General features: G+C 45.4%; 1 protein-coding gene across 6 annotated transcripts in view; it reads left to right on the top strand.

Annotated features, from left to right (window-relative positions):
* LOC104678276 (glycoprotein Xg-like) overlaps positions 1 to 26499 on the top strand; it is a 47007-nt gene that overhangs the window by 6800 nt on the left and 13708 nt on the right. For 3 of the 6 annotated variants that reach the window (XM_030926227.1, XM_030926225.1, XM_030926223.1), the window contains exons 4-7: positions 6765 to 6827; positions 14378 to 14440; positions 19426 to 19488; positions 22050 to 22100. In XM_030926227.1, coding sequence (XP_030782087.1) covers positions 6765 to 6827; positions 14378 to 14440; positions 19426 to 19488; positions 22050 to 22100 — 240 coding nt within the window. Of the gene's footprint in view, positions 1 to 6764; positions 6828 to 14377; positions 14444 to 19425; positions 19489 to 22049; positions 22101 to 26499 lie in introns of all 6 variants that reach the window. The other 3 variants (XM_030926226.1, XM_030926224.1, XM_030926222.1) reach the window with 1 other exon arrangement.

Below are 26499 nucleotides of genomic sequence, written 5' to 3'. Positions count from 1 at the left end.
TGGACAGGCATTTATAGGTTGTTCAGGAAATGTTCACTATCAAGCAAGAATTGAAAATGCAGCTAAATTGCTGTTGGAGAGTGATGATAGCGTAAATATTTCCAACAAGGAGCTCTGCAATTCTTGCTGAAAAATCTTCCAAATGATGCTCTGCCTTAAGAAGAAATTCACACCCTGAATAGCACAGCAGGATGCGAACAGCAATGCCAGCCAAAAACATTGGAAACAAGCCGGTAAAACTAAGTGATTGTTAGCTGTTTAAAAAAATAATAACTGGTATTAACAACAAAGTGAAACTTAATTTCTAAAGATTAGGCTACCTTCACAGAGAGGATAAGAAAGGGAAGAAGTGAGTAAAAGTAGTTAGATGTTGCTGGATTTTGACATTTTAAGGTTAAGTGTTCCTGTTAAAAATAGAAATTGAACGTATAACTCCTGAACTAGTGGAGGAAAATGAAGAATAAAATTAAATACAAAAAAATGAAGAATAAAATTAAATACCAAAATTAGCCAAGTATCGTGGTGAGCGCCTGTAGTCCCAGCTACTCAGGAGGCTGAGGTGGGAGGATCACTTGAGCCCCGGAGGTAGAGGTTGCAGTGAGCTGAGATTGCGTCACTGCCCTTCAGCCTGGGTGGCAGAGGCAGGCTTTTGTCTCAAAAATTAAAAAAAAATAATAAATTTAAAAACTGAATACTAAATGGAAGTTAGGAAGGAAGGAGTTAAAAAAGAAGAAAAGTAAAATAAAATAGTAGGAATAGTGTATCCTTAGTTATGTTCGATGTTCAATGATTTAATCAATCTGTAAAAAGACAGAGATTAGAGGATGCAATTTTAAATGTTTCATGCTATTTACAAGAGAAGCCTTTGCAACAAAATGCCAAAGGGAAGGTGAAAATAGCTAGGAAAAAAAATGCGCAAAGCAAATACCAGTAGAAAGAAAGGCAAGTTGGGCTATAGCAAAATCAGACAAAATAACCTTCGAGATGCAAACAACTTTGAGGCCCAAATAGAGGTTCTTCACACCAAAAGAATGATTCTCTAAATGATAATGGAATCTTGACCCAACCTGCACCTCAGGTTAAGTTAAAAGTGAAAATTTAAAGATCTAAATGTGAGATTTTAAAAAGCATTTCCCCAGAAATACCAGGATCTGTAGATGGAAATGTTATTAAGAAATAAGATGTGGAGCTGGGCGTGGTGGCTCACACCTGTAATCCCAGCACTTTGGGAGGCCGAGACTGGCGGATTTCTTGAGCCCAGGAGTTTGAGACTAGCCTGGGCAACATGGTGAGACCCCATCTTTACAAAAAATTTTTAAAAACATTAGCTGGACATGGTATGCACCTGTGGTCCCAGTTACTCAGGAGGCTGAGGTGGGAGGATCACCCGTGCCCAAGAGAGGTTGAGGCTGCAGTGAGCCATGATCACGCCACTGCACTGCAGCCTGGGTGACAGAGCGAGACCCTGTCTCCAAAGAAAAAAAAAAAAAGAAATGAAAACCGTAGCTCAGAGACTGAGAAACTGAGCAATGCATAGGTTCAGAAGGGTTTGAAACAGACTGACTAAATTGTGTCTTGGCATATGAGACAGGTCGCAGTTATAAAACAATGAGAGAAGAAACCAAATTCCACATAGGCAGGACTGAAGCAATTGGCTGTTCTTGTGGATGATATGTGATCAAATCTCAACTTCATGCAAATCTTTTTTTTTTTTTTTTTTTTGAGACAGTCTCGCTCTGTCACCCAGGCTACAGTGCAGTGGTGTGATCTCACCTCCCTGCAAACTTCTCCAGGGTTCAAGTAATTCTTGTGCCTCAACTGGGACTACAGGCAGGTGCCACCACGCCTGGCTAATTTTTGCATTTTTAGTAGAGACGCGGTTTCACCAAGTTGGCCAGGCTGGTCTCGAACTCCTGACCTCAGGTGATCTGCCCATCTCGGTCTCCCAAAGTGCTGGGATTACAAGTGTGAACCACCGTGCCCGGCCTCATGTAATACTTAAAAATGAACTACAGGTGGATTACAAACCTGAATGTAAAAGAAAAAAAAAATTTTTTTTTTTGAGAAATAGAGAGAAATGTCTTATAACCTCGGGGTTAGGAGGTTTCTCTTAGATAAAATACAAAAAGCATAACCATGCCTGTAGTCCCAGCTACTCAGGAGCCTGAGGCATAAGGATCACTTGAGCTCGAGAGGCGGAGGTTGCAGTGAGCCGAGATCCTGCCATTGCTCTCCAGCTGAGGCTACAGAGTGAGACTCCGTCTCAAAAAAAAAAAAAAAAAAAAAAGCATAACCTTTAAAAATGGGTTAGACTGTGCCTACATTTTAATAATAATAATAATAATAATATTCTGACTTCAGGCTCTAAAAATGTCAAAAGATGAGCTGTCAACTGGAAGAGGCTCCTTACTGCCCATATCACCAGGGAAAGTTTAATATGCAAAATGCAGTCATCCTTCAGAATTCATGGGGTATTAGTTTTAAGACCCCTTCTTCCCCGCAGACACCAAAATCCACAGCTGCCGAAGTTCCTGATATAAAATGGTGTAGTATTTGCATATAATGCAAGTATATGTTCCTGTATATTTTTATTTATTTATTTATTTGGAGACAGAATCTCACTCTGTTGCCCAGGCTGGAGGGCAGTGGTGTGATCTTGGCTCACTGTAACCTCCACCTCCCGGGTTCAAGAGATTCTCCTGACTCAGTCTCCCAAGTAGCTGGGATTACAGGTATGCACCACCATTCCCAGCTAATTTTTGTATTTTTAGTAGAGACGGGTTTTAACCACGTTGTTGAGGCTGGTTTCGAACTCCTGCCCTCACGTAATCTGTCCACCTTGGCCTCCCAAAGTGCTGAGATTACAGGGATGAGCCACAGGGTCCAGCCTCTGGTATACTTTAAATTATCTTTTTTTTTTTTTTTTTGGAGACTGAGTCTCGCTCTGTCGCCCGGGCTGGAGTGCAGTGGCTGGATCGCAGCTCACTGCAAGCTCTGCCTCCCGGGTTCACGCCATTCTCCTGCCTCAGCCTCCTGAGTAGCTGGGACTACAGGCGCCCGCCACCTCGCCCGGCTAGTTTTTTGTATTTTTTAGTAGAGACGGGGTTTCACCATGTTAGCCAGGATGGTCTCGATTTCCTGACCTCGAGATCCGCCCGTCTCGGCCTCCCAAAGTGCTGGGATTACAGGCTTGAGCCACCGCGCCCGGCCACTACTTTAAATTGTCTCTAGGTTACTCATAACTCCTGATACGGTGTAAATGCTATGCAAATAGTTGTCATACTATATTATTTTTTATTTGTATTACTTTTTATTGGATTGCTATATTTTATTTTTTGAAATATTTTCTTTTCTTTTTTTTTTTTTTTTGAGACGGAGTCTTGCTCTGTCGCCCAGGCTGGAGTGCAGTGGCGCGATTTCGGCTCACTGCAACCTCTGCCTCCTGGGTTCACGCCATTCTCCTGGCTCAGCCTCCCAAGTAACTGGGACTACAGGCGCCCACCACCACGCCCGGCTACTTTTTTTTTTGTATTTTTAGTAGAGACAGGGTTTCACCGTGTTAGCCAGGATGGTGTCGATCTCCTGACCTCGTGATCCGCCAGCCTTGGCCTCCCAAAGTGCTGGGATTACAGGCGTGAGCCACCGCGCCCGGCCGAAGTATTTTCAATACAAGACTAGTTGGATCTATAGATGCAGAAATTCTGGTTATAGAGCACAAACTGTGTATAGATAGCTCCTACCAAAACAGACGGATGGCAAAAAAAAAAAAAAAAAAAAAAAAGAAAAGAAAAGAAAAAGAAAATGGAGGAGAGAGACTATAAGGCGACTAAAAGAAGAGGGATATAATCACTCCATTTACTGAAAAGAAAAATTCAAACAGGGAATTGCACAATTGACCAGCTGATGTGTGTAAGAAATGCTCAGGGTCACACATATTCATTGAAAGTCAATTTAAGCCACTGTTTAAATTTAAACCAATTTAAACAATTGGGCTTTTCTTTTCTAAAAAAAAAAAAAAAAAAAAAAAAAAAAGGGTCAATTAGGCTAGGCAAGGTGGCTCACGCATGTAATCTCGGCACTTTGGGAGGCTGAGGTGGGTGGATCACGAGGTCAGGAGTTTGAGACCAGAGTGGCCAATATAGTGAAACCCTGTCTCCACCAAAAATACGAAAGTTAGCTGGGTGTGGTGGCAGGTGCTTGTAGACCCAGCTGCTCAGGAGGCTGAGGCAGGAGAATCGCTTGGACCCAGGAGGCGGAGGTTGCAGTGAGCCGAGATCGTGCCATTCATTGCACTCCAGCCTGGGCGACAGAGCAAAACTCCATTTCAAAAAAAAAAAAAATAGGTCAATTAAAGGTGTGGCAATGGCAATTTGAGACAGCCCAAGAGCTGACCAATTGCTGGTGGGATTATAACCCCGTCAAAGTCCTGAAGAGACCTTCAGGGACATCCGAATATGAGCACATCTCCCTTCTGATTCTGCTTGCGGTGCACACACAGCAACAGCACAACCACGTGGGCATGGGGGAAAGCTGGGAAAGCTGGTGGCACCAGTGTTCATAAGAGAAGAAAGAACATGAAGTGCTCACCAGTGACACCATCGTGGGACACGGGCGATGGTGCTGCTGATGTGAATGAAGTGGGTCTCTAGCACCAGTAGGAATACCTCTCAAAAATATCACAAGCAGTTTAAAAAGACAGAGGAAAGGTAACCAAAGGAAGACAACATTGATGTCCATTTTAACATGCACCAAAGAAAACTATAGCTTGATTATGAATGCACACACACACGCACTTGTCTGATAAAGTGTTTTTTTCTTTTAGAGGTGGGGTCTTGCTCTGTTGCCCAGGCTGGAGTGCAGTGACATGATCATGACTCACTGCAGCCTCGAACTCCTTGGCTCAAGTGATCCTCCCACCTCAGCCTCCCAAGTAGCTTGGATGATAAGCATGCATCGTCATACCCAGTTATTGCTTATTTATTTATATTTTTTGTAGAGATAAGTTCTCGCTATGTTGCGCAGTCTGGTCTCAAACTCCTGGCCTCAAGTGATCCTCATGCCTCAGCCTCCCAAAGTGCTGGGATTATAGGCATGAGACATTATGCCCAGCCTGTAGTTAAAGTGGTTTTAAAAAAATCACCTAGAGGCAGGGCGTGGTGGCTCATGCCTGTAATCCCAGCACTTTGGGAGGCCGAGGCGGGAGGATCACGAGGTCGGGAGATCGAGACCATCCTGGCTAATATGGTGAAATCCCGTCACTACTAAAAATACAAAAAAAATTAGCTGGGCATGGGTGGCAGGCGCCTGTAGTCCCAGGTACTCAGGAGGCTGAGGCAGGGGAAAGGCATGAACCCGGGAGACAGAGGTTGCAGTGAGCCGAGATAATGCCACTGCACTCCAGCCTGGGTGACAGAGTGAGACTCCGTCTCAAAAAAAAAGAAGTATATTGGTTCAGTCTGGAAAGATGGAACAAGTTGAAGCAAAGGCAGGAAGACTGGAATCAGGGAGGGGGTTTCCAGGTCATGAACAGGTGAGAGACAAAACAGTTGCCTTCTTTTGAGTTTCTGATTAGCCTTTCCAAAGGAGGCGATCAGATAAGCAGTTGCCTCAGTGAGCAGAGGGGTGACTTTGAAAGAATGGGAGGCAGGTCGGCCCTAAGCAGTTCTCAGCTGGACTTTTCCCTTCAGCTTAGTGACTTGGGGGCCCCAAGATTTATGTTCCTTTCACAGTGTGTGAATGAGAGCACTTGGAAACTGAGAAGCGGGAGTGTGGCAGGCCAGCTCCCACTAACACAGGCCCCCACAACACCTGTTTCAGTATTGACTGGTTAAATATTAAAAGCCAGCGCCCTTATACAATGGCTGGAATGTAACAAAAGCCCATCAAGAGTTTTTCCCAGGCTTCCCTGGGCCTTAAAGGATGACAAAAATAATGAAGGAATTCTTAACAGGACCCATTTAGGATTACACAAGTTTTACTGCGGGTCTGCAGAAACTCCCCAGACCTCCAGAAACAAGCTTATTGGGGCTTTGAAGGAACTCCCCAAACCTCGGTGACTTAGCAGGAGACGACATAAGGGTAATCACCCCAGCACCTGGACCCACTTCGATTATGTCAATTTACTGAGGCTCCGGAGGAAGGTCCTCAGGACTCACACCTTAGTTAAAGATTAGAAGAAGTTAATCACTTGTATCTTTAGATAAATGCACACACGTATATCCACATAGCTTGGAAGGTATATAAGCTCTGGAAAACTGTAATTTTGAGTTAGTCTGGTGATAATTTCCAGGGCTTCTCCCTGTAACAGGTTGCAGAAATAAAAACTCTCTTCCTCCCCAGTTCACCTGTGTTTCGTTATTGGTCCGTGAGAAATAGCAGCCCAGTTTGGTCCGGCAACAGAAGGTTTGGTGTTAGCTTCATCGCAGGCGCTGTCAGTAAATGTATTCCATGACAATTCTGAGATTTCTTTTTTATGTGGCTTGCTCCGTCATGCAGACAGCTACACTGGCTTCTTGCCATGGAAACGAACTTCTAGTAACAAAACGGAAACCTTTTTTTTTTTTTTTTTAAAGTTTCAGGTTTCAAGGCTTTCTATCTGCAAAGTGATTTGTAACCAGACAATGGCAATCTATAAACACACCGTGGGCAGCAAATGAGAACAGACTGCAAGGTCGATAGTCGCGCTGATGTGCTTGTTTCCGCAGGCTGCTCCTAAGGGAAGGACAATTTTCTTTTCTGACAGTGCAATGTCGTTTTCTCCACAGATATCTACCCAAAGCCGAAACCACCTTACTACCCACAGCCCGAGAATCCCAGCAGCGGTGGAAGTAAGAATCCGCAGGCCTGAAACTCTTTCTCAATCTGGTTTGATGATGTTTGCCTTTTTATTGACTAGCAGGTTTAGCCTGGTTGCATTTGAAATGCGTGTGCAGTGGTTCCCTTACTGGGAATGTACTTTCCTTCCTCACTAGGGGAAGAAAGTCCAATGGACAGAAACTATCTTATTTTCCCTTTGCTCTGACATCTGGAAACCACTAAGATGTACTTGTAACCACCCAACTGGTTCACTTTGTTGGCTGCCTAGACAGAGCTGATTTATCAAGATAGGGGAATTGCAATGGAGAAAGAGTAATTCATGCAGAGCAGCCTCTAAGGGAGACCGGAGTTTTATTATGACTCAATTCAGTCTCCGGAACATCTGGGGATCAGAGTTATTAAGGATAAGTTGGCGGGTAGGGGCTTGGGAAGCGGGGAGGGCTGATTGGTCAGGTTGGAGAGGGAACCATAGGGGGTTGAAGTGAGGTTTTCTTGTTGTTTTCTGTTCCTGGGTGGATGGCAGACCTGGTTGAGCCAGATTACGGGACTGGATGGGGCCAGCTGATCCCTCCAGTGCGGGGGCTGCAAAAATATCTCAAGCACTGACCTTAGGTTTGACAATAGTGATGTTACCCCCAGGAGAAACTTGGGGAGGTTCAGACTCTTGCAGCCAGAGGCTGCATGAGCCCTAAACTGTCATTTCTAATCTTGTAGCTAATTTGTTAGTCCTGCAAAGGCAGACTGGTTCCCAGGCAAGAAGGGGGTCTTTTTGGGAAAGGGGGATTATCAATTTTGTTTCAGTTAAACCATGAACTGAATTCCTTCCGAAGGCTAGATCGGCCTACATCCAGGAAGGAACAAGGACAGCTTGAAGGTCAGAAGCAAGATAGAGCTGGTTAGGTCTGACCTTTCACTGTCGTCATCTCCTCAGTCATGATTTTTGCAAAGGCGGTTTTATTCTCAAAGGACGCTTTGCATTATCATCACAGAAAGGCTGCGAGACAAGTCCTTTTTCTCACTTGTTTTCAGTGCTCCAAATACCTTTGGCTTAACCGTTCACGAACCCCCACGTGTGCTGTGCGCTTTATGTATTTTAGAGTTGGTTTCTCCGTTTTTTCTAACATTTGGCAGACAGTTTTTTCCACAGATTTATTACACTCATTGAAAAATATGCAACTCAAAAAAAGAAAGAGAGTGAACGAGAGAGAGAAGAGTGGGTGGTAGGGAGAGAGAAAGAGAAAGAGAAAAGAAAGGGAAACGAAGAAAGGGAAAGATAGATTCTGGCCATTAAAGTTATCAGCAGTTCAATAACCTTAAAAACTTCAATGTTTGCCAGGCAGAGCAGCGTGAGGCTGGCTAAATCAAGAGGGGTTCTGGAAGCTTCCTGGTAGCTTGTTCTGGCTTTATACTTTCCCAGCTTAACAGCGTGTCCATTCATTGCAGACACAGCACATTCAGATGGACAGAAATTATCTCCTCTTACAAGGAGTCGTTAAAAACAGAGACCAAGACCCAAGGGAGATGATACCCACTTGAAAAACAACACCTCAGGCCGGGCGCGGTGGCTCATGCCTGGATTCCCAGCACTTTGGGAGGCTGAGGAGGGTGGATCACCTGAAGTCAGGAGTTCGAGACCAGCCTTGCCCACATGGCAAAACCCTGTCTCTACCAAAAATACAAAACTTAGCTGGGCATGGTAGCATGCGCCTATAATCCCAGCTACTTGGGAGGCTAAGGCATGAGAATCGCTTGAACCCAGGAGAGGGAGGTTACAGTGAGCCAAGATTGCACCACTGCACTCCAGCCTGGGCAACAGAATGAGACTCTGTCTCAAAAACAAAAAATACCACCTCACCCTTAACTGCATTAGTTAAGTCAGCTAGTCTTTCTTTTCTCCCCCCTTTCATGATGAAAATCCCAAACAGCACCCACCTTTTTCTCCCACTATTTCCTCCTAGTCTTTGGAAAACCATTGTCCCACAGATCATGGCAATGTTGCAAGGTACTCATGGGAATTCCACAGGGAACGTGTTTCTTGCTGAAACATACTTGGGAAACGCCCCGTTTAACAGACTGCCGTGGGCTTCCCTCCCAGAGAATTCATCAGGACTTCAAATGCGCCGCTGGGCATGATGGACCACGTCTGTAATCCCAGTACTTTGGCAGACTGAAGTTGGTGGATCACCTGAGGTCAGGAGTTCAAAACCAGCCTGGCCAACATGGTGAAACCCCATCTCTACTAAAAATACAAAAATTAGTCGTGGGCTGTAGTCCCAGCAACTCGGGAGGCTAAGGCATGAGAATCACTTGAATCTGGGAGGCAGAGGTTGTAGCAAGCTGAGATGGCGCCACTGCACTCCAGACTGGGCAACTGAGTGAGACTCTGTCTCAAAAAAAAAGAAAGAAAAAGAAAACTTAAAATGCGAGATCCTTTAAGACGGATCATCTTCGGCCGGGCGCGGTGGCTCAAGCCTGTCATCCCAGCACTTTGGGAGGCCGAGACGGGCGGATCACGAGGTCAGGAGATCGAGACCATCCTGGCTAACACTGTGAAACCCCGTCCCTACTAAAAATACAAAAACTAGCCGGGCGAGGTGGCGGGCGCCTGTAGTCCCAGCTACTCTGGAGGCTGAGGCAGGAGAATGGCGTAAACCCGGGAGGCGGAGCTTGCAGTGAGCTGAGATCCAGCCACTGCACTCCAGCCTGGGTGACAGAGCGAGACTCCGCCTCCAAAAAAAAAAAAAAAAAAAAAAAAAAAAAAAAAACAAAAAAAAAACGGGCCATCTTCAGAGTGTGAACACTCAGCCCCTCCCACAGCAAAGTGACTCATGAACCCAACAGGAGGGGAAGAGAGGCTCAGGCTGGGGAGGTGACCACCCATGACTCAAGCCTCAATCTCCTGACGCTTGCCCCGACAAAGAGGAGGCTTTCTTTCCGACTTTGGTTTTTCATGTTGTGCTTAAACCCAGCCATGTTGATGCCTTTAACATGGCAGTCCTGAATTATTAATTAATACTGTGTGAATGCAAAATATCTGAGACAGGTCTCAATCAATTTACAAAGTTTATTTTGCCAAGGTTAAGGACATGCCCGTGACACAGCCTCAGGAGGTCCTGATGACAAGTGCTCAAAGTCGTCAGGACACAGCTTGGTTTTACACATTTTAGGGAGACATGAGATATCAATATGCGTAAGAAGTACATTGGTTTGATCTGGAAATGCGGGACAACTGGAAGCCGGGGCTTCCAGGTCAGAGGAAGATAAGAGACAACTAGTTGTATTCTTCTAAGTCCTTGATGGGCCTTTCACTGAAAACTCAATTTACATGTGAGACGGGGCAAAGGAAGAGTTCACTGGGCCTCAATCTGGCCCAGTGAATCTGCATTTTTACATCAACAATAGGGCAGAGGAAGCAATCAGACATGCATTTGTCTCGGGGAGCAGAGGGATGACTTTCTGTCCCACACCCGTGAAGATGGGCTATTAGTGTACATTGCCAGGCTGAAATTCCACAGAACTGTTGTAGGGTAAACAAAATAGTTTACCTTCCTCAGATTGTGAGGACAGTATGTAGCTTTTAAAAAACTTTAAAAAAATTTTTTGTAGCTATCTTATTTAGAAAGAAAATGGGAGGCAGGTCTGACTTTTTTTTTTCCAGCTTGACTTTTCCCTTGGCTTAATGATTTTGGGGTCCCAAGATTTATTTTCCTTTCACAATTGAACACGAGGACATGGAGTATTTGACACAGGAAATGAGCAAATTTAACGTACGCACCAAAGGAAGAGGAAAAATGAAGCTCGTTGAAACTTAATTATAGATACTGTGGTTCATGAGCAGAAATTCCCCTTAACCAGTGTTCTTGCCCAGGCTAGCCCAAATGAGCCCAGGCTAGCCTAGATTCCCAAATGTGTATCTTGAGAACGAAGAAGAGCCCTAGAAAACAATGTGTAACATCCCTCCAAGATGGGGTGTTCTGGAACAGTCTCTCAGACAACGAAGGCAATTGTTGATGGGCAACATTGGGAAGACCCCAGAGATGGAATGTCCTAGGCCTTTCCAAATTCTCTTTCTCATTCTCCCTCCATTGACTTGATAGGTGGCTGGAGGATTTATAAGTATTTACCACACATCAGCCAGCTTTCTCAGGATGACTCCAGTCATGCTTGGAGCCCAGTGGTCTCTTTCCCTTAGTATTTGATCTAGAGGAACCCAAGATTCTCTCTGTGCCCTTTGAAATGCAGCACATTTTTCTTGGCTTCCATGAGCTCCTGTGGCATTTCTCAGGCCAACTGTTGACTCTGCTTCTCATGTCTGTGCTTATCCCTTTGAGAGATGTCAGTGTTCCTTGCCAATTCTTTTCTCTGACCCCAGCAGCTCCTATCCATGGTTTTTTTTTTTTTTCCTCAGGCAGAGTCTCACTGTATTGCTCAGGCTGGAGTGCAATCGCAGGATGGCACGATCTCGGCTCACTGCAACCTCTGCCTCCTTAGGTTCAAGGGATTTTCCTGCCTCAGCCTCCCAAGTAACTGGGATTACAGGCGTGCAACACCACGCCCGAATAATTTTTGTATTTTTAGTAGAGACGGGGTTTTACCATGTTGGCCAGGCTGGTCTCAAACTTCTGACCTCAGGTGATCTGCCCGCCTCGGCCTCCCAAAGTGCTGAGATTCCAGGCTTGAGTCACCATGCTCGGCCCCATGTGGTCTTGAAAGTAACAAGACAGGCACGGATTCTGTCTGAGGCAAGCGGTTATGGGATGGATTATGTCTCCCTGCAAATTCATAGGATGAAGTCCTAACCCCCAGTTTCCTCAGAATGTGGCTGTCTTTGGAGACGGGGCCTTTAAGAAGGAGATTAAGGTAAAATGAGGTCGCTAAGGTGGGTCCTGATCCAATAGGACTAGTATCCTAATAAGAGGAGGTGAGGACACAGACGCACACAGAGGAAAGATTATGTGAGGACACAGGGAGAAGACGGCATCTCCAAGCCCAGAGAGAGGCCTCAGGAGGAACCAGTTCTGCCCACACCTGGATCTCAGACTTCCAGCCTCCAGGACTATGGGAGAATCAATGTCTGTTGTTCATAAGCCGCCCAGTCTATGGTATTCTGTGATAGCAGCTTGAGATGGACTAAGACACCTCATAAGAAGAGGAGATGAGACACAGACACACACACAGGGACGAGCCTGTGGGGACACAGGGAGAAGACGGCGTCTCCAAGCCCAGGAGAGAGGCCTCAGGAGTACGCCCAGGAATCCACGCAGCTGGAGGTTGTGTGTGTGAACGGAGGGGAAGCTCACAGAGCACGGCGTTCTGAGGGAGGACTGACCACATGGAGGCACCCAGAGACTTCCTGAACCAAGCCACGGATATGCAGCTTGTGAGCTCCGGGCAGTGCCTTCTGGCCTGGAAACCAAAGCTCCCTTGTGTCCAGTCCCCACTCCTCTGGCCCCCAAGTTTCCATAATCCCCCACAGTTGTATCATTTTAGAGACCTCAAAAGAGAGTCTAGGTCGGGTGCGGTGGCTCACGCCTGTAATCCCAGCCCTTTCAGAGGCCGACGTGGGTGGATCACCTGAAGTCAGGATTTCAAGATGAGCCTGGCCAACATGGTGAAACCCTATCTCTACTAAAAGTACAAAAACTAGCTGGGCATGGTGGTGCATACCTGTAATCCCAGCTATTTGAGAGGCTGAGGCCAGAGAATCGCTTGAACCCAGGAGGCGGAGGTTGCAGGGAGCTGAGGTCGCAGGAAGCCGAGGTCACGCAGTTTCACTCCAGCCTGGGCAACAGAGCAAGACTCTGTCTCAAAAAAAAAAAAAAAAAAAAAGAGTCTAGGCAGGGCATGGTGGTCCATACCTGTAGTCCTAGCTATACTCAAGAGGCTGAGGCAGGAGGATCACTTGAGCCCAGGAGGTGGAGGCTGCAGTGAGCTATGATTGACCACTGCACTCCAGCCTGAGCAGCAGAGCAACACCCTGTCTCGAGAGAGAGAGAAAGGGAACAAGTGAGAGACTATTCTGAGAAGTGAAAAACTAGTCGTTCTCAGCCCAGATTTCCAGTGTTCTGAGATGCCTGTTCTGAAGAAGGACTTTGAGAACAACATCCTTGTCTTTTTTATGAATTAGTTTCACTCTTGAGCCAATGTGGATAAGCACTTGCCAGGTACTGGCAGTGCCAGGTACCAGGAATATAAAATGGGTACAGAAAATAAAGTTTCCAGCCAAGTGGCAAAAAGGTGTTGGAGATACAGACTCATGTTGTGCAAAGAGCTTGCACTGATTATTTCATTTCAGCTGCTTGGATAGGATCAAAGGCCACTTAAGCTGAGACAGGAGGGATGAGCTAATGCTTTTCCAGGTGACAAATGGATTCTTCAAATATTTAGGGAGCGTGTAAAGTGATGGACAGGGAACAGGAGGGGTCATGACGGAAGGAATGTCACCTGCAAAAGTCCTGGGGCAAGGCTGGGAGTGGGGGCTCATGCCTGTAATCCCAGTACTTTGGGAGTCCGAGGTGGGCAGATCACCTGAGGTCAGAAGTTCAAGACCAGCCTGGCCAACATAGTGAAATTCCATCTCTACTAAAAATACAAAAATTGGCCAGGCGTGGTGGTGCACACCTGTAATCCTAGCTACTCGGGAGGCTGAGGCAGGAGAATCATTTGAACCCAGGAGGCAGAGGTTGCAGTGAGCTGAGATCGCGCCAATGCACTCCAGTCTGGGCGACAAGAGTGAAACTTCGTCTTAAAAAAAAAAAAAAAAAAAAGTCCTAGGGCAGAAAACTCATGGTAAACTTCAGGAACATGCAAAAGTCATTGCAAAAAGTTTTAAGAAATTCAAATGTAGCCAGGCTCAGTGTGGCTCATGCCTGTGATGATTCCAGCTCTTTGGGAAGGCAAGACAGGATGAGTGCTTGAGGCCAGGAGTTTGAGAGCAACCTGGGCAACATAGCAAGCCCCTGTCTCTACACAAATTTAAAAAATTAGCCAACTATGGTGGTGTGTACCTGTGTAGTCTGAGCTACGCGGGCAGCTGAGATGGGAGGATTGTTTGAGCCCAGGAAGTCGAGGCTGCAGGGCGCTATGATTGTACCACTGCACTCCAGCCTGGGCAACAGACCAAGACCCTGTCTCAAAACAACAACAAAACAAATGCAAATGAAAGGGTGTAACTCAAGCAAGATGGAAATATGATACACTATCAAAAGGTGAGATGTTTTATCCTAATATTGGTGACTGACTTCTGTAAATGGTGCTGGCGTTTGTAGTAGCCCTAAACAGGGAAAGGTCAGCAACACACTTTCTGCCCTGTTCATTTCAGAGAGCCCTGGACTTCTTGCAAAAGCACCAGTGGTGTAAGTTTAGGGTACAAAAATAAAAGTTTTTTTTTTTAATTGTAAGCTCTGAGGTGGTATTATGAATATTGTCTACATGATTAATAAGCTCCATAAAAGCAATGAGCAGTTACATCTTTTCTGTATTTTGGCATTCTTATTTATAGATGGTATCTACCTGAAAGATGTCATTATTTTTCTGAAATCATCCTGTTGTTTTTCAACAGATATCTACCCAAGGCCGAAGCCACGTCCTCAACCCCAGCCTGGCAATTCCGGCAACAGTGGAGGTAATGAGTATTTTTAAATTTATTTTATTTATTTATTTTTATTTTACTATTTTATTTGATTCTATGTTATTTTACTTTATTTTACTATTTTATTTTATTATTTATTTTGGAGACAGTGTCTCACTCTGTTGCCCTGGCCAGAGTGAAGTGATGTAATCACAGCCTCAAACTCCTGGGCCCAAGCGATCTTCCTCCCTCAGACTTTCAAGTAGCTAGGACTACAGATGTGCACCACCATGTGTGGCTATTTTTCAAATTTTTTGCAGAGACAGGATCTTGCTGTGTTGTTCAGGCTATTCTTGAACTCCTGGCCTCAAGCAATCCTCTGCCTCAGCCTCTCAAAATGCTGGGATTACAGGCACCAGCTATTGGGACCCAGCCTGGTAATCAGTATTAAAATCCACTTTAGAAGTGTCTGGGGCCAGGCACAGTGGCTCATGCCTGTAATCCCAGCACTTTGGGAAGCCGAGGTGGGCGGATCACTTGAGGTCAGGAGTTTGACACCAGCCTGAGCAATATGATGAAACCCTGTCTCTACTAAAAATACAAAACTTAGCCAGGCATGGTGGCGCATGCCTGTAATCCCAGATACTCAGGAGGGTGAAGCAGGAGAATCGCTTGAACCCGCAAGGCAGAGGCTGCTGTGAGCCGAGATCACGCCGCAGCACTCCAGCCTGGGAGACACAGTGAGACTCCATCTCAAAAGGAAAAAAAAAAAAAAAAAAAAAAAAAAAAAAAAGAAGTGCTTCACACCTGTAATCCCAGCACTTTGGGAGGCCGAGGTCTCCTCAGGCAGATCACTTGAGGTCAGGAGTTCAAGACCAGCGGCCAACATGGTGAACCTGTTTCTACTAAAAATACAAAATTATCTGGGCAGAGTGATGCGTGCCTGTAATCCCAGCTACTGGGGAGGCTGAGGCAGGAGAATCACTTTAACCCAGGAGGCGGAGGTTGCCGTGAGCCAAGATTGTGCCAATGCACTACAGCTTAGGTGATAGAGTGAGACTCTGTCTCAAAAAAAAAGGGGGGGTGGTTGGATACAAGTATTATTTAATGACTTAAAAATTCTCATCTCCATGGTGAAAGGCCAGTCGCTTTTGAAATGCACAGACATTGTTTTGCGAGGAGTCCAGTTCTGCTATATCCACCAGCACCTGGGGATTACATTTAGTTGATAGTAAATACATTTAAATTTTTTTGATGACATTGACTGAAAAAACCATGCACACTAAGACGTTTCAAGTTATGACGGAGGAAGGCAATTTTTTTCTTGTTTTTGCTGTTGTTGTTGTTGTTGTTGTTGGTCTGTGTTCTCCTCACTTATTCTTCCCTCTGCAAGAGTTATCTGTGGCCACTTCGGCTGTGTTCCTACAGCACTTCCCATCTCCACCTTGGCAATTGTGTCTCATGAACGTGAGATACTCAGGAAAGAGATACTGGTCTGTAAAGTTGGAAGAGTCTCAGCGATTCCATTGTTGGGGCAAATGTGTGCAGATCAGGGAAGCTAAGATACACTGGGTGTCCTCTTCTCTTTACCTGCTTTAACCATTGGGAGTTCCCCTGATTCTGATTGTTTCAGGACGTTGCTTGGATGTTGTCATATTCCTAGGGTTCAAGGCACTCTTCATGAAATCCAAGGAAACAAGCTTTGGGTATGTCCCAGTGCCATTTCCCTTGGGTCTTGCAACTGAAGAATTGTGTTTCTTCCCTAGAAAAACTAACACACTTTTGCCCACTCACCCACCTCCTGCAAGTCTCCAAAACCACAACATTTTATCCTAGACTGTGTTCCCCCAGGAGGTGGTTCCTTCCTCTGCATTCCTGTACTCCATACTACTTGATATGTTCTTACATGCAGCGCCATGCAATTGTGTTTAGTTGATTCATTTGAATTAGAATGAGAACTCTACATGGGCATGGATTTTTGCCTTTCATTCACTGCTGCATTCCCCAGTCCGGAAAGCTATGCCTGGCACACAGTGAGTCCTGGATGAAGGTCAGTTAAGTCATTAATGCTTGAGTCCCAACAGGCAAACAGCTGGATTCATGAATGCAAGACTTATCTCTACATCCCTTCATCAGGGTGTATAGCTTCAACTCCATTTCCTGGAAAGCTCTACAATAGCTCTTCCTCCTCAAAAGACTCTGGTCTTGTGATTCATAGCATTTGTCCACCAGACATGAATAAAGGATCTTTATGTCAGAGGTTCCCTGTTCAAAGCTGTTTTAGAGACCAGGCGTGGTGGCTCATTCGGGTAATCCCAGCACTTTGGGAAGACGAAGTGGGAAGACTACTTGAGGTCAGGAGTTCAAGACCAGCCTGGCCAACATGGTGAAACCCCATCTCCATTAAAATACAAAAATGAGCCAGGAGTGGTGGCGGGAACCTGTAACCACAACTCCTTGAGAGGTTGAGGCAGGAGAGTCCCTTGAACCTGGGAGACGGAGTTCAGTTGGAGTTGCAGTGAGCCAAGACCATGCCATTGCACTCCAGCCTGGGTGACAGAACGAGACTCCATCTCAAAAACAGTAAAAATAAAAAAGCTGTTTTAGGAAACATCCCTTTTTTATTATTTTTGGAGACAGGGACTTGCTTGGTTGCCCAGGCTGAAATGCAGTGTTGGGATCACAGCTCACTGCAGCCTCCACCTCCTGGGCTCAAGCAATCCTCCGACTTCAGCCTCCTGAATAGCTGGGACTACAGGCGCACAGCTGTAGTCCTGGCTCATTTTTTCTTTCTCTTTTTCTTTTCTTTTCTTTTTTTTTGTGTGTAGGGACAGGGTTTCCGTCTGTTGCCCAGGCTGGTCACAAACTCCTGGCCTTAAGTGACCCTCCTGCCTTGACCTCTCAAAGTGCTGGGATTACAGATGTGAGCCACTGAGCCCAGCCTAGGAAACAGCCTCTTAAGTCAAGTGCAATGGCTCTTGAACTCCCCAGAGCCTCTGTGCATGCTACCTCGGCTTCAGCTTCGCAGATCTATGCGACTGCAGGATCAGATTAGGGGCACTCACTTACCGGCAGTCCCACATTTCTGGAGAGCCTGTGCTGAGGGAACGGTCCATGCTACAGCAAAGCAGAACAGCCACTCTGCCTTTCATATTTTATCCTTTTTTTCTTTTTTGAAACAGAGTCTCTCTGTGTCACTCAGGCTGGAATGCAGTGGTGTGATCATAGCTCACTGCAGCCTCCAATTCCTGGACTCAAGTGATACTCCTGGCAGATGGGACTACAGGCGCACACCACCAAGCCCAGATAATTTTTTGTATTTTTTGTAGAGATGGGGGGTCTCACTATGTTGCCCAGGCTGGTCTCCAACTCCTGGCCTCAAGCAATCCTCCCGCCTCCACCTCCCAAAGTGCTGGGTTGCACCCAGCTTGCCTTTCACGTGCTTAATAAACCCAATCAGCATGTTTCCTACCCCCCGGAGTGACAACAGTGCACATTAGCAAGGATTTCTTATAGACCAAGACCAAAGACCTAATTACTTATCTATTGACCAATCTTGGAGAGGAAAGGCAGAGTCCAAGGCTTAATTCGGGGTCCAGGAACCATAAGAGGAAGGTCTCCTTGGATCTCATTTGAGCCTGAAGTAGTTCAGTCTATGACAGACACCGTCAGAGGGCAGAAGCACAGGTGAACGCGACAGTCGGAACTTTGTCAGGGCAGCAAAGGACGTCTTAGGCAATGAGGCTTGCAAAGCAGCCTTGGGTTATTGAGAAAGCTCTCTCAGGGTGGATTCTCAGGGCTCTGGGATCTTCTCCGTCTTGCAGGTGCCTCTGTTTTTTGGGAGGAAACAGGTAGATCTCATGTGTCAGGGCAGTAAGGAGCAGGAACGAATGGATGAATCAAATCTATTGGGGTGGGTAGTGGCTGTGCCCTGGGGAGCCGAGAGACAGACAGGGGGGATGGTGCTGGTTTCAGACAAGATAGTTGAGCAGGAACTTGAAAGAGAAAAGGAGAGTGGATTGTGGGGACCTGAGGAGCTGGAATTCTGCCTGGGAAATCGGCCACTGCCAACGTGAGGGGTGGGGTTGGGAGCGTGCGCACGGTGATGGAGAAGCCTGGGGGTGGTGCCTGGTTGATGGGACGAGAGGAGCCGTCAGCAGAGAAGGAAGAGCCCAGAGTCTCCTTCCGGGCTTGCTTAAGGACTAGGGAGGGGCAGGATATGAGATGATGCTGGAGGATCCTGAGCAGGGGACGGGCCTAGGTGGGAGGATATGAGATGATGCTGGAGGATTCTGAGCAGGGGACGGGCCTAGGTGGGAGGATATGAGATGATGCTGGAGGATTCTGAGCAGGGGACGGGCCTAGGTGGGAGGATATGAGATGATGCTGGAGGATTCTGAGCAGGGGACGGGCCTAGGTGGGAGGATATGAGATGATGCTGGAGGATTCTGAGCAGGGGACGGGCCTAGGTGGGAGGATATGAGATGATGCTGGAGGATTCTGAGCAGGGGACGGGCCTAGGTGGGTGGCGGAGCAGAAGGAGAGCTGGACGAGGACATGGTGAGAGGCGATGTTGGCTCATCCAGGAAGGACGGCCAGGAGGGAGCAGAGGGAAAGGGGTGTGCAAAGGTCCAGAGGCAGGAGCAACGGAGAACATCCAGGGAAGGAGGGAAGGGCAGGGGATTTGGAGACCGGGCACCCTGAGAGAGAGAGGGATCCAGGCAGCAGGCAGACACCACAGCCTGAGCTTCACCCCAGCTCAAGGTTGGCCCTGGGAGGGCTTTGAGCGGAAGGTGGGCAAACACCTGCAATATGAGACCACACTGCAAACGTCTGGGCCCTGCACACGCCTCCTTGCAGGCCAGGTGGCCAGCCCACAAGGTAATTTAATTCCTGGTGCCTGTGGGCGTCCTGGAAAGAGCTAGTTGGCATCGGAACGCTCTTCTCCAAAACCTGTCCCAGTGCACCCAGCGCGGACCTGGTGTGAAGGGGACTTTTGGAGACGTCGCGTTAGCAATGCCATGTGCTCTGCCCCACAGGTTACTTCAATGATGTGGACCGTGATGACGGACGCTACCCGCCCAGGCCCAGGCCGCCTGCAGGTAGGTACCGAGCCTCTCCAGACGCGACACATTATATTTGTGCAGAGAGGGTGGGATGAGAGGCCTGAGATTGGGGATGAGAGGCCTGAGGTTGGGGCAAAGTTGGTCACAGGTGGACGATAGGCTGGTGCAGGGGATGACAGAGAAGGCCCCATGGCCGCATCAGTGGGGTTTGCGGTCTGGGCATCTGTCCACCTCTCCAGGCTGGTGGACCGGATGGAAACAAAATGAACAGGTAGAACTGGAGGGTCCACTGAAACACCTGTGGTCATTTCTGTTTAGACTTGTATAGTGTAAGTGTGGGTGTATATGTCCAGATGCACCTTTCTATATCTGCATGCTTCTCAGTCTTCATTTGTGTGTATATGAAGGTTTATATATCTTTATATTTGTGTGTATATATACTTTTAAATATATACAAATACATTTACATATGTAGGTATACGGATTTTTTCATGTGTGTATATACATGCTTTTGTATATATACACTATGTAGATACCTTTCTATGCTTTTATATATGTATATTCCTGATTTTATATATATCCTTATATATATCTTTACATAGGTACATGTTTTATATGTGTATCTATATCTTTATATTTATATGCAGATATATGCTTTTTATATATATTTATATGTATATCTTTTAATATATCTTTTAAAAATGTATCTTCATGTGTATCTTTAAATACATATACCTTTTATATATTTTTATATTTTATGTGTATGTTATATAAATATGTATCTTTACATATATACTTACATATATGCCTTTATATATATCTTTATATGTGTACATATATATCTTTATGTGTATGTGCTTTTATTTATGTATGTATATATTTATATATACACTTTTATATATACATATGTGTATCTCTTTATATGTGTGTATAAATGCCTTTATATATGTACACATATACCTTTATGTGTATATACTTTTATATATGTTATATATACATACACTTTATATATACGTGTATATATGTTTATATAGATATATGTCTTTATATATGTATATACATATCTTTTTTTTTTTTTTGACTCGGAGTCTCGCTCTGTCACCCAGGCTGGAGTCTGGAGTGTAGTGGTGCAATATCGGCTCACTGCAACCTCTGCCTCCTGGGTTCAAGCGATTCTCTGCCTCATCCTCCCGAATGGCTGGGATTACAGGTGCCTGCTAGCACACCCGGCTAACTTTTGTATTTTTGGTAGAGCCGAGGTTTCACCATTTTGGCTAGGCTGGTCCTGAGCTCCTGACCTCGTGATCCAACCGCCTCGGCCTCCCAAAGTGCTGGGATTACAGGCATGAGCCACTGTACCTGGTCTGTATATTTATCTTTTAATGTATCTTTATATGTCTTTAATATATCTTTACATACATAAACATTTTATATACATTTTTATGTTTTATGCCTATGTTATATAAATATATATTTTTATACATATATAATTATACACCTTTATTTATATATATCTTTATATATACATATATACCTTTATGTATATATGGTTTTATATATGTATATGTACATTTATATGTACACTTTTATATATGCATATGTATATGTCTTTATGTGTATAAATAGCTTCATAAATATATCTATATATCTATATATAACCTTTATATATGTATAAATATCTTATATAAGTATATATTTTATGTGTATATATGCATTCTTTGCATATATACACGTTTGTAAATGTCTTTCCATATATATATGCATACGTAGCTTACATATGTTTCTATACTGTTATATATACATGTATATCTTTACATCTATGCATACTGTTTTATATATGTGTATATAGGTCCCTTCATGCATATGTATATATACATTTAGGTGTGTGTGTATATATATACCTTTGTATATGTACATATATCTTTATACACACAGACATATATAAACACTTCTAATATGAAGTTTTCTCTATAATTGGAGGTGAATGTCTACCAAGAATCTTTCATATAGAAATACAAGTACAGACAATAGGAGATGGAGATGCATACAACATTGGGCTGACAAGTGTGATCTTTGAGGCTTTATGTTCAAGCATGTGAGGTTTCATCTTTTCTGCCGTATTTACTTGCAATAAATAAAGAGCACTGTCTTAGAATTTATTACAATAACAATCAGGAATAAACTAAAATTACTAGTTATTTTTGAAAGGAGAAACTAAGAATATTTGTGATTGAGACCATCTGCTGCAAGGTCCTCCTAATCCGGAGTAGGGGTGGCTGGTCTCTTATCAGTTTCTCGGCAGGAAGCGGGTGCGCCTGCATGAATTTGGAGTCCCCGGGGTAAATGTTTGTCCTGTGATGGCAAAGTGTTTTTATAGCTACGGCTCAGTGTTGCATGAGTTTTCCCACGGGGAAGAGGAGGCTTTGGTGGGGCCACCCTTGACTCTCCCCTGCTGGTCACTCTTTGGAGCTCTCTTGGCAGTGACACGTTCACACGACTTGTTGCCATTCCCAATGAGCTGGACAGACCAACACCTGCAGGAAACGCCACGCTAGGACACCTGAACATCCCTCAACTCTACCTTCTCTGTCTAACAGGAGGTGGCGGCGGTGGCTACTCCAGTTATGACAACTCCGGCAACACAGATGGTAACCCCACATCTGGGCACGCGGTGGTGGGCGGAGGGTGGGAGGGGTCGTCTTTCCAGGGCTCCCGGTTGCATTCTGCCCTGGGCCTTCTGCCTGGAGTCTTTGGTGAGTGGGGTGCTGTGTGCCGGTGCCTGGTCTTTTGAGAACCTGTCTGTGCTGGACTATTCTGCTTCTGTTTCCCAGGAGGGTGGGTGCAGCCACACGTACACACACACACCTTTGTTTAGGTAAAAGTAAACAGAGCAAAGAACTATACAACTAATTAGAGAGAGACAGCATCCAACAAACTGGAAATTCTTTAGGGGCGCAGCTCACTTACTTCAAACAGAATAGAAAACACTTTCAATGGCCGGGCTCGGTGGCTCATGCCTGTAACCCCAGCACTTTGGGAGGCCGAGGTGGGAGGATTGCTTGAGCCCAGGAGTTTGAGACCAGCCTGAGCAACATGGCAAAACCCTGTCTCTACAAAAAATACATATATAGAAAAAGTAGCCAGGCGTGGTGGCATGTGCCTGCAGTTCCAGCTACTCAGGAGGCGGAGATAGGAGGATCACTTGAGCCCAGGAGGTCGAGGCTTCAGTGAGCAGAGAGAGATAAGATTGTGCCACTGCACTTCAGCTTGGGTAACAGACTGAGATTCTGTCTCAAAAGAAAAAAAAAAAAAAAAAAAAGAAAGAAAAGAAAAGAAAAAAAGCATGAAAACTCTTTTGGTCGGTGATTATACCCAGAATGAAAGCAGTGTTCTACAGGAGCCATAAACAGGCTCTTGGCTTGGTTGAGTTTTTCTCATGGAGATCAGGGGCCCTTGAAACCCTCAGATCCTCTCCGGTTTGGAAAAGGAGGACTGAAGCAAAATGTCATCCCTGAGACAGAAAACAAGAACAAAACACTCTGGAGGCTGATTTTAAAACATTATCTCCATTTTAACATTTTCCCTTTGTTAAGAGTTTTGCACACCTTCAATGAATTGAGTAACCATCTTTTCTTTTCTTTTTTTTTTTTGAGACAAGAGTTTTGCTTGTTGCCCAGACTGGAGTGCAGTGTATGATCTCTGCTCACTGCAACCTTGGCTTCCTGGGTTCAAGTGATTCTCCTGCCTCAGCCTCCCAAGTAGCTGGGATTACAGGCATGTGCCACTACACTGGGCTAATTTTTGTATTTTTAGTAGAGACAGGGTTTCACCATGTTGGTCAGATTGGTCTTGAACTCCTGACCTCAGGTGATCCATCTGCCTCAGCCTCCCAAAGTGCTGGGATTACAGGCATAAGCCACTGCGCCTGGCTAATTTTTGTATCTTTAGGAGAGATGGAGTTTCACCATTTTGGTCAGGCTGGTCTTGAACTCCTGACCTCAGGTGATCTGCCCTCTTCAGCCTCCCATAGTGCTGGGATTACAGACGTAAGCCACCGTGCCTGGCCTTGAGTAACCATCTTTTTGGTTAAAACTAATATGTGCCAAGAGCTCTGGCAAGGTGGGAAGTACTTTTTTTTCTTTTTTTCAGATATGGTTTCATTAGGCTTTGTGAGAGCCAAGGCTCTTGGCCCCCTAAGTTTTCTCTGAATCACTGACACGAGGCAGCTTAATTAATAGGAGAAAAAGCATACAAACTTATTGAGTGGATATACACACAAACCTTCAGAACCAAGACTCAACCACCAATGGGATGCAAAAGCTTATAGAGCATCTTTTTTAACTTGATGTTAGGTTCAGGGGTCCTCGTGTAGGGTTGTTATATAGGTAAACTGTTTGTCACAGGGGTTTGGTGTACACATTATGTCATCACCCAGGTAATAAGCATAGGTAGTTTTTCCATCCTCACTCTCCTCCCATCCTCTGCCCTCTGCCCTCAAGTAGGCCCTGGTGTCTGGTGTTGCCTTCTTTGTGTCCACGTTGTCAATCGAGAAAAACGACGAGACGAGTCTAAAAGATTTATTTGCCAAAGTTAAGGTTAAGGACGCGCACCCAGGAGACTGGTCTGTGCCCTTCTTCGAAGATGATTTTGAAGGCTCCAAATTTAAAGGGGAAAGGGTGGGAAATTGAGAAGTACATAATTTTCATGGAAGTGGGAGGTAGGGAAAATAGTTATTCATGCTTTTGTCTGGCTCAGTGCATCTGTGTTTTTTACATAAGATGACATAGACAAATGGGGCAGAGGGAAAATGCAGGGAATCTACATGTTGCATAAGATAATCTGGACAAAATGGGGCAGGGGAGCAATCACATATGATTTGTGTCTGGTGGGCGGGGTGACTGCACCTATAAAGATAAGCTATCAATTTGCATTGTCATGGTGAAATCTTCACAGCTCACTAGGAATTTCCTTGTGGGCAAAATATGGGGGAGACGTGTAGCTTTTCATCTTGTAGCCATTTTATTTAGGAACCAAAATGGGGAGGCAGATTTGTGTGACCCAGTTCCCAGCTTGACTTTTCCCTTTGACTAAGTGAATTCAGGATCACAAAATTTAATTTCCTTTCACAGTGCATACTCCGTGTTTAGCTCCCACTTGTAAATGAGAACACATGGTATTTGGTTTTCTGTTCTTGCATTAGTTTGCTTAGGAGAATGGCCACCAGCTCGATCTGTGTTGCTGCAAAGGACATGATCTTGTTCTTTTTATGGCTGTGTAATATTCCACAATGTACGTGGGCCACATTTTCCTTATCCAATCTACCATTGATGGGAACCTAGGTTGATTCCATGTCTTTGCTATTTGAGTTTGCTATCTGCTGTTCTTTGCAGGAAGAATATGGGCTCAGAGCATGGCCCAAAATAGGTGATGTTGGTAAAGCAGGTTTAACAGGTGGCAAGCCAGGTGATGAGAGGGAGACAGGAAAAGGCCTGGCTGCAAGGGGGTCCTTGTTATGCAGATAAAGGTTCCCAGGTAGCAGCACTCAGAGACAACCATGGTAAATGTTTCTTTTCAGACCTGTAAAGGTGTCAGAGTCTCAGTTTCTCTCTGCTACATCCAGGAAAAGCTTAGAAAGGGAAGTCCTGGCTGCAACAGCAAAGATCCTCTACAGACGCCAGTTTCCCCACCTCAGTCTGCTGGCCCTAGAGCGCCAATTTCAAAATAAGGCAAAGCGATATATTTTGGAGTAGAATATTTTGATGTCTGTCATCTTTGTTACCTCTGAAGCGAGTGTTGTCATCAGATCCATTTAACAAAATGAAAGCAATGCATGACGCTCAACTGTCCACTTCAAAGGAGCAATAGCTGTGGCCCTATAGGTAGCTCACCCTCAGAACTCACTCCCTATGACACAGACAAGCTTCAGGGTGGGAGGGGGCTCATGACAAGGTGCTCATTACCTGGGGTCAAGAACTGTCCACTTTTAGCCGGGCATGGTGGCCCACGCCTGTAATCCCAGCACTTTAGGAGGCCAAGGTGGGTGGATCACTTGAGTTCAGGAGTTCAAGACCAGCCTGGGCAAAATAGTGAAACCCTGTCTCTCCAAAAAAATACAAAAATTAGCTGGGCATGGAAGTGTGTGCCTGTGGTCCCAGCTACTTGGGAGGTTGAAGTTTGAGGCTGCAGTGAGCCATGATAGCACCACTGCCTTCCAGCCTGGACCATGGATTGAGACCTTGTCTCAAAACAACAACAACAACAAAAAAAAAGAACTGACCACCTTCAACTCAACGTACTATGAGTTCCTTCCACCATCTTTCTGTAACTACCTAAGGGGTTCCCCTTACCTACTACCTAGATAGACCTGGTTTATTGAGATGGGAATTGCAATGGAGAAAGAGTTTAATTCACACAGAGCTGACTGAACGGGAGCCTGTGAAACAGTGATGCTGTCTGGGGTACCTACCCTGGGGTTCGCTGTTGCACGCTGAGAAAGAATTCAGGACACAGACACGTGTGGGTGGGTTAAGGAGTTGAAAGTGTAATAGAAGAGAGAGAGAGAGAGAGAGAGAGAGAGAGAGAAACATCTGAAAAAGTTGGGAGGTTGTAGACTGCAGCAGCTTTCATAGGCAGGCTGGAGGAGGCGGTGTCTGATTTACATAGGGCTCACAGATTGGTTCCATCAGGTATGACTTCTACATAGTGTGTGGGGAAGGCTGGTGGCCCCACCCTAATCTTATTATGCAAATAGGCTTTCCAGTTGGTCAGTGCCATCTTGTCTACTTCTTACTGTACATGGGGCTGACAAAGACGAGGGAAGATGAAGCCGCCATCTTGAACGTGTCTAGGCCCTAGTTCCTGCCGACATTCACCCATCCAAGCTCCTAGCTGGCTTGTCTATGTCTACAGCTCAACTTTACAGGCTGCTCTTTGTTAGAAAATTATTTGGGGCTGCTTTTCATTAAAAAAAAAGCCTTACCGAGGACTCCCATACCCTTGCTATGTGCCTAAGTAATTAAGTAATTCCTTCTTAACACCTATACCAAC

This window comes from Rhinopithecus roxellana, chromosome 22, assembly GCF_007565055.1.
Source record: "Rhinopithecus roxellana isolate Shanxi Qingling chromosome 22, ASM756505v1, whole genome shotgun sequence".
In the NCBI taxonomy this organism is placed as follows: domain Eukaryota; kingdom Metazoa; phylum Chordata; class Mammalia; order Primates; family Cercopithecidae; genus Rhinopithecus; species Rhinopithecus roxellana.
The sequence above is the reverse complement of the archived record's forward strand: the minus strand, read 5'-3'. Positions and strand labels throughout refer to the sequence as shown.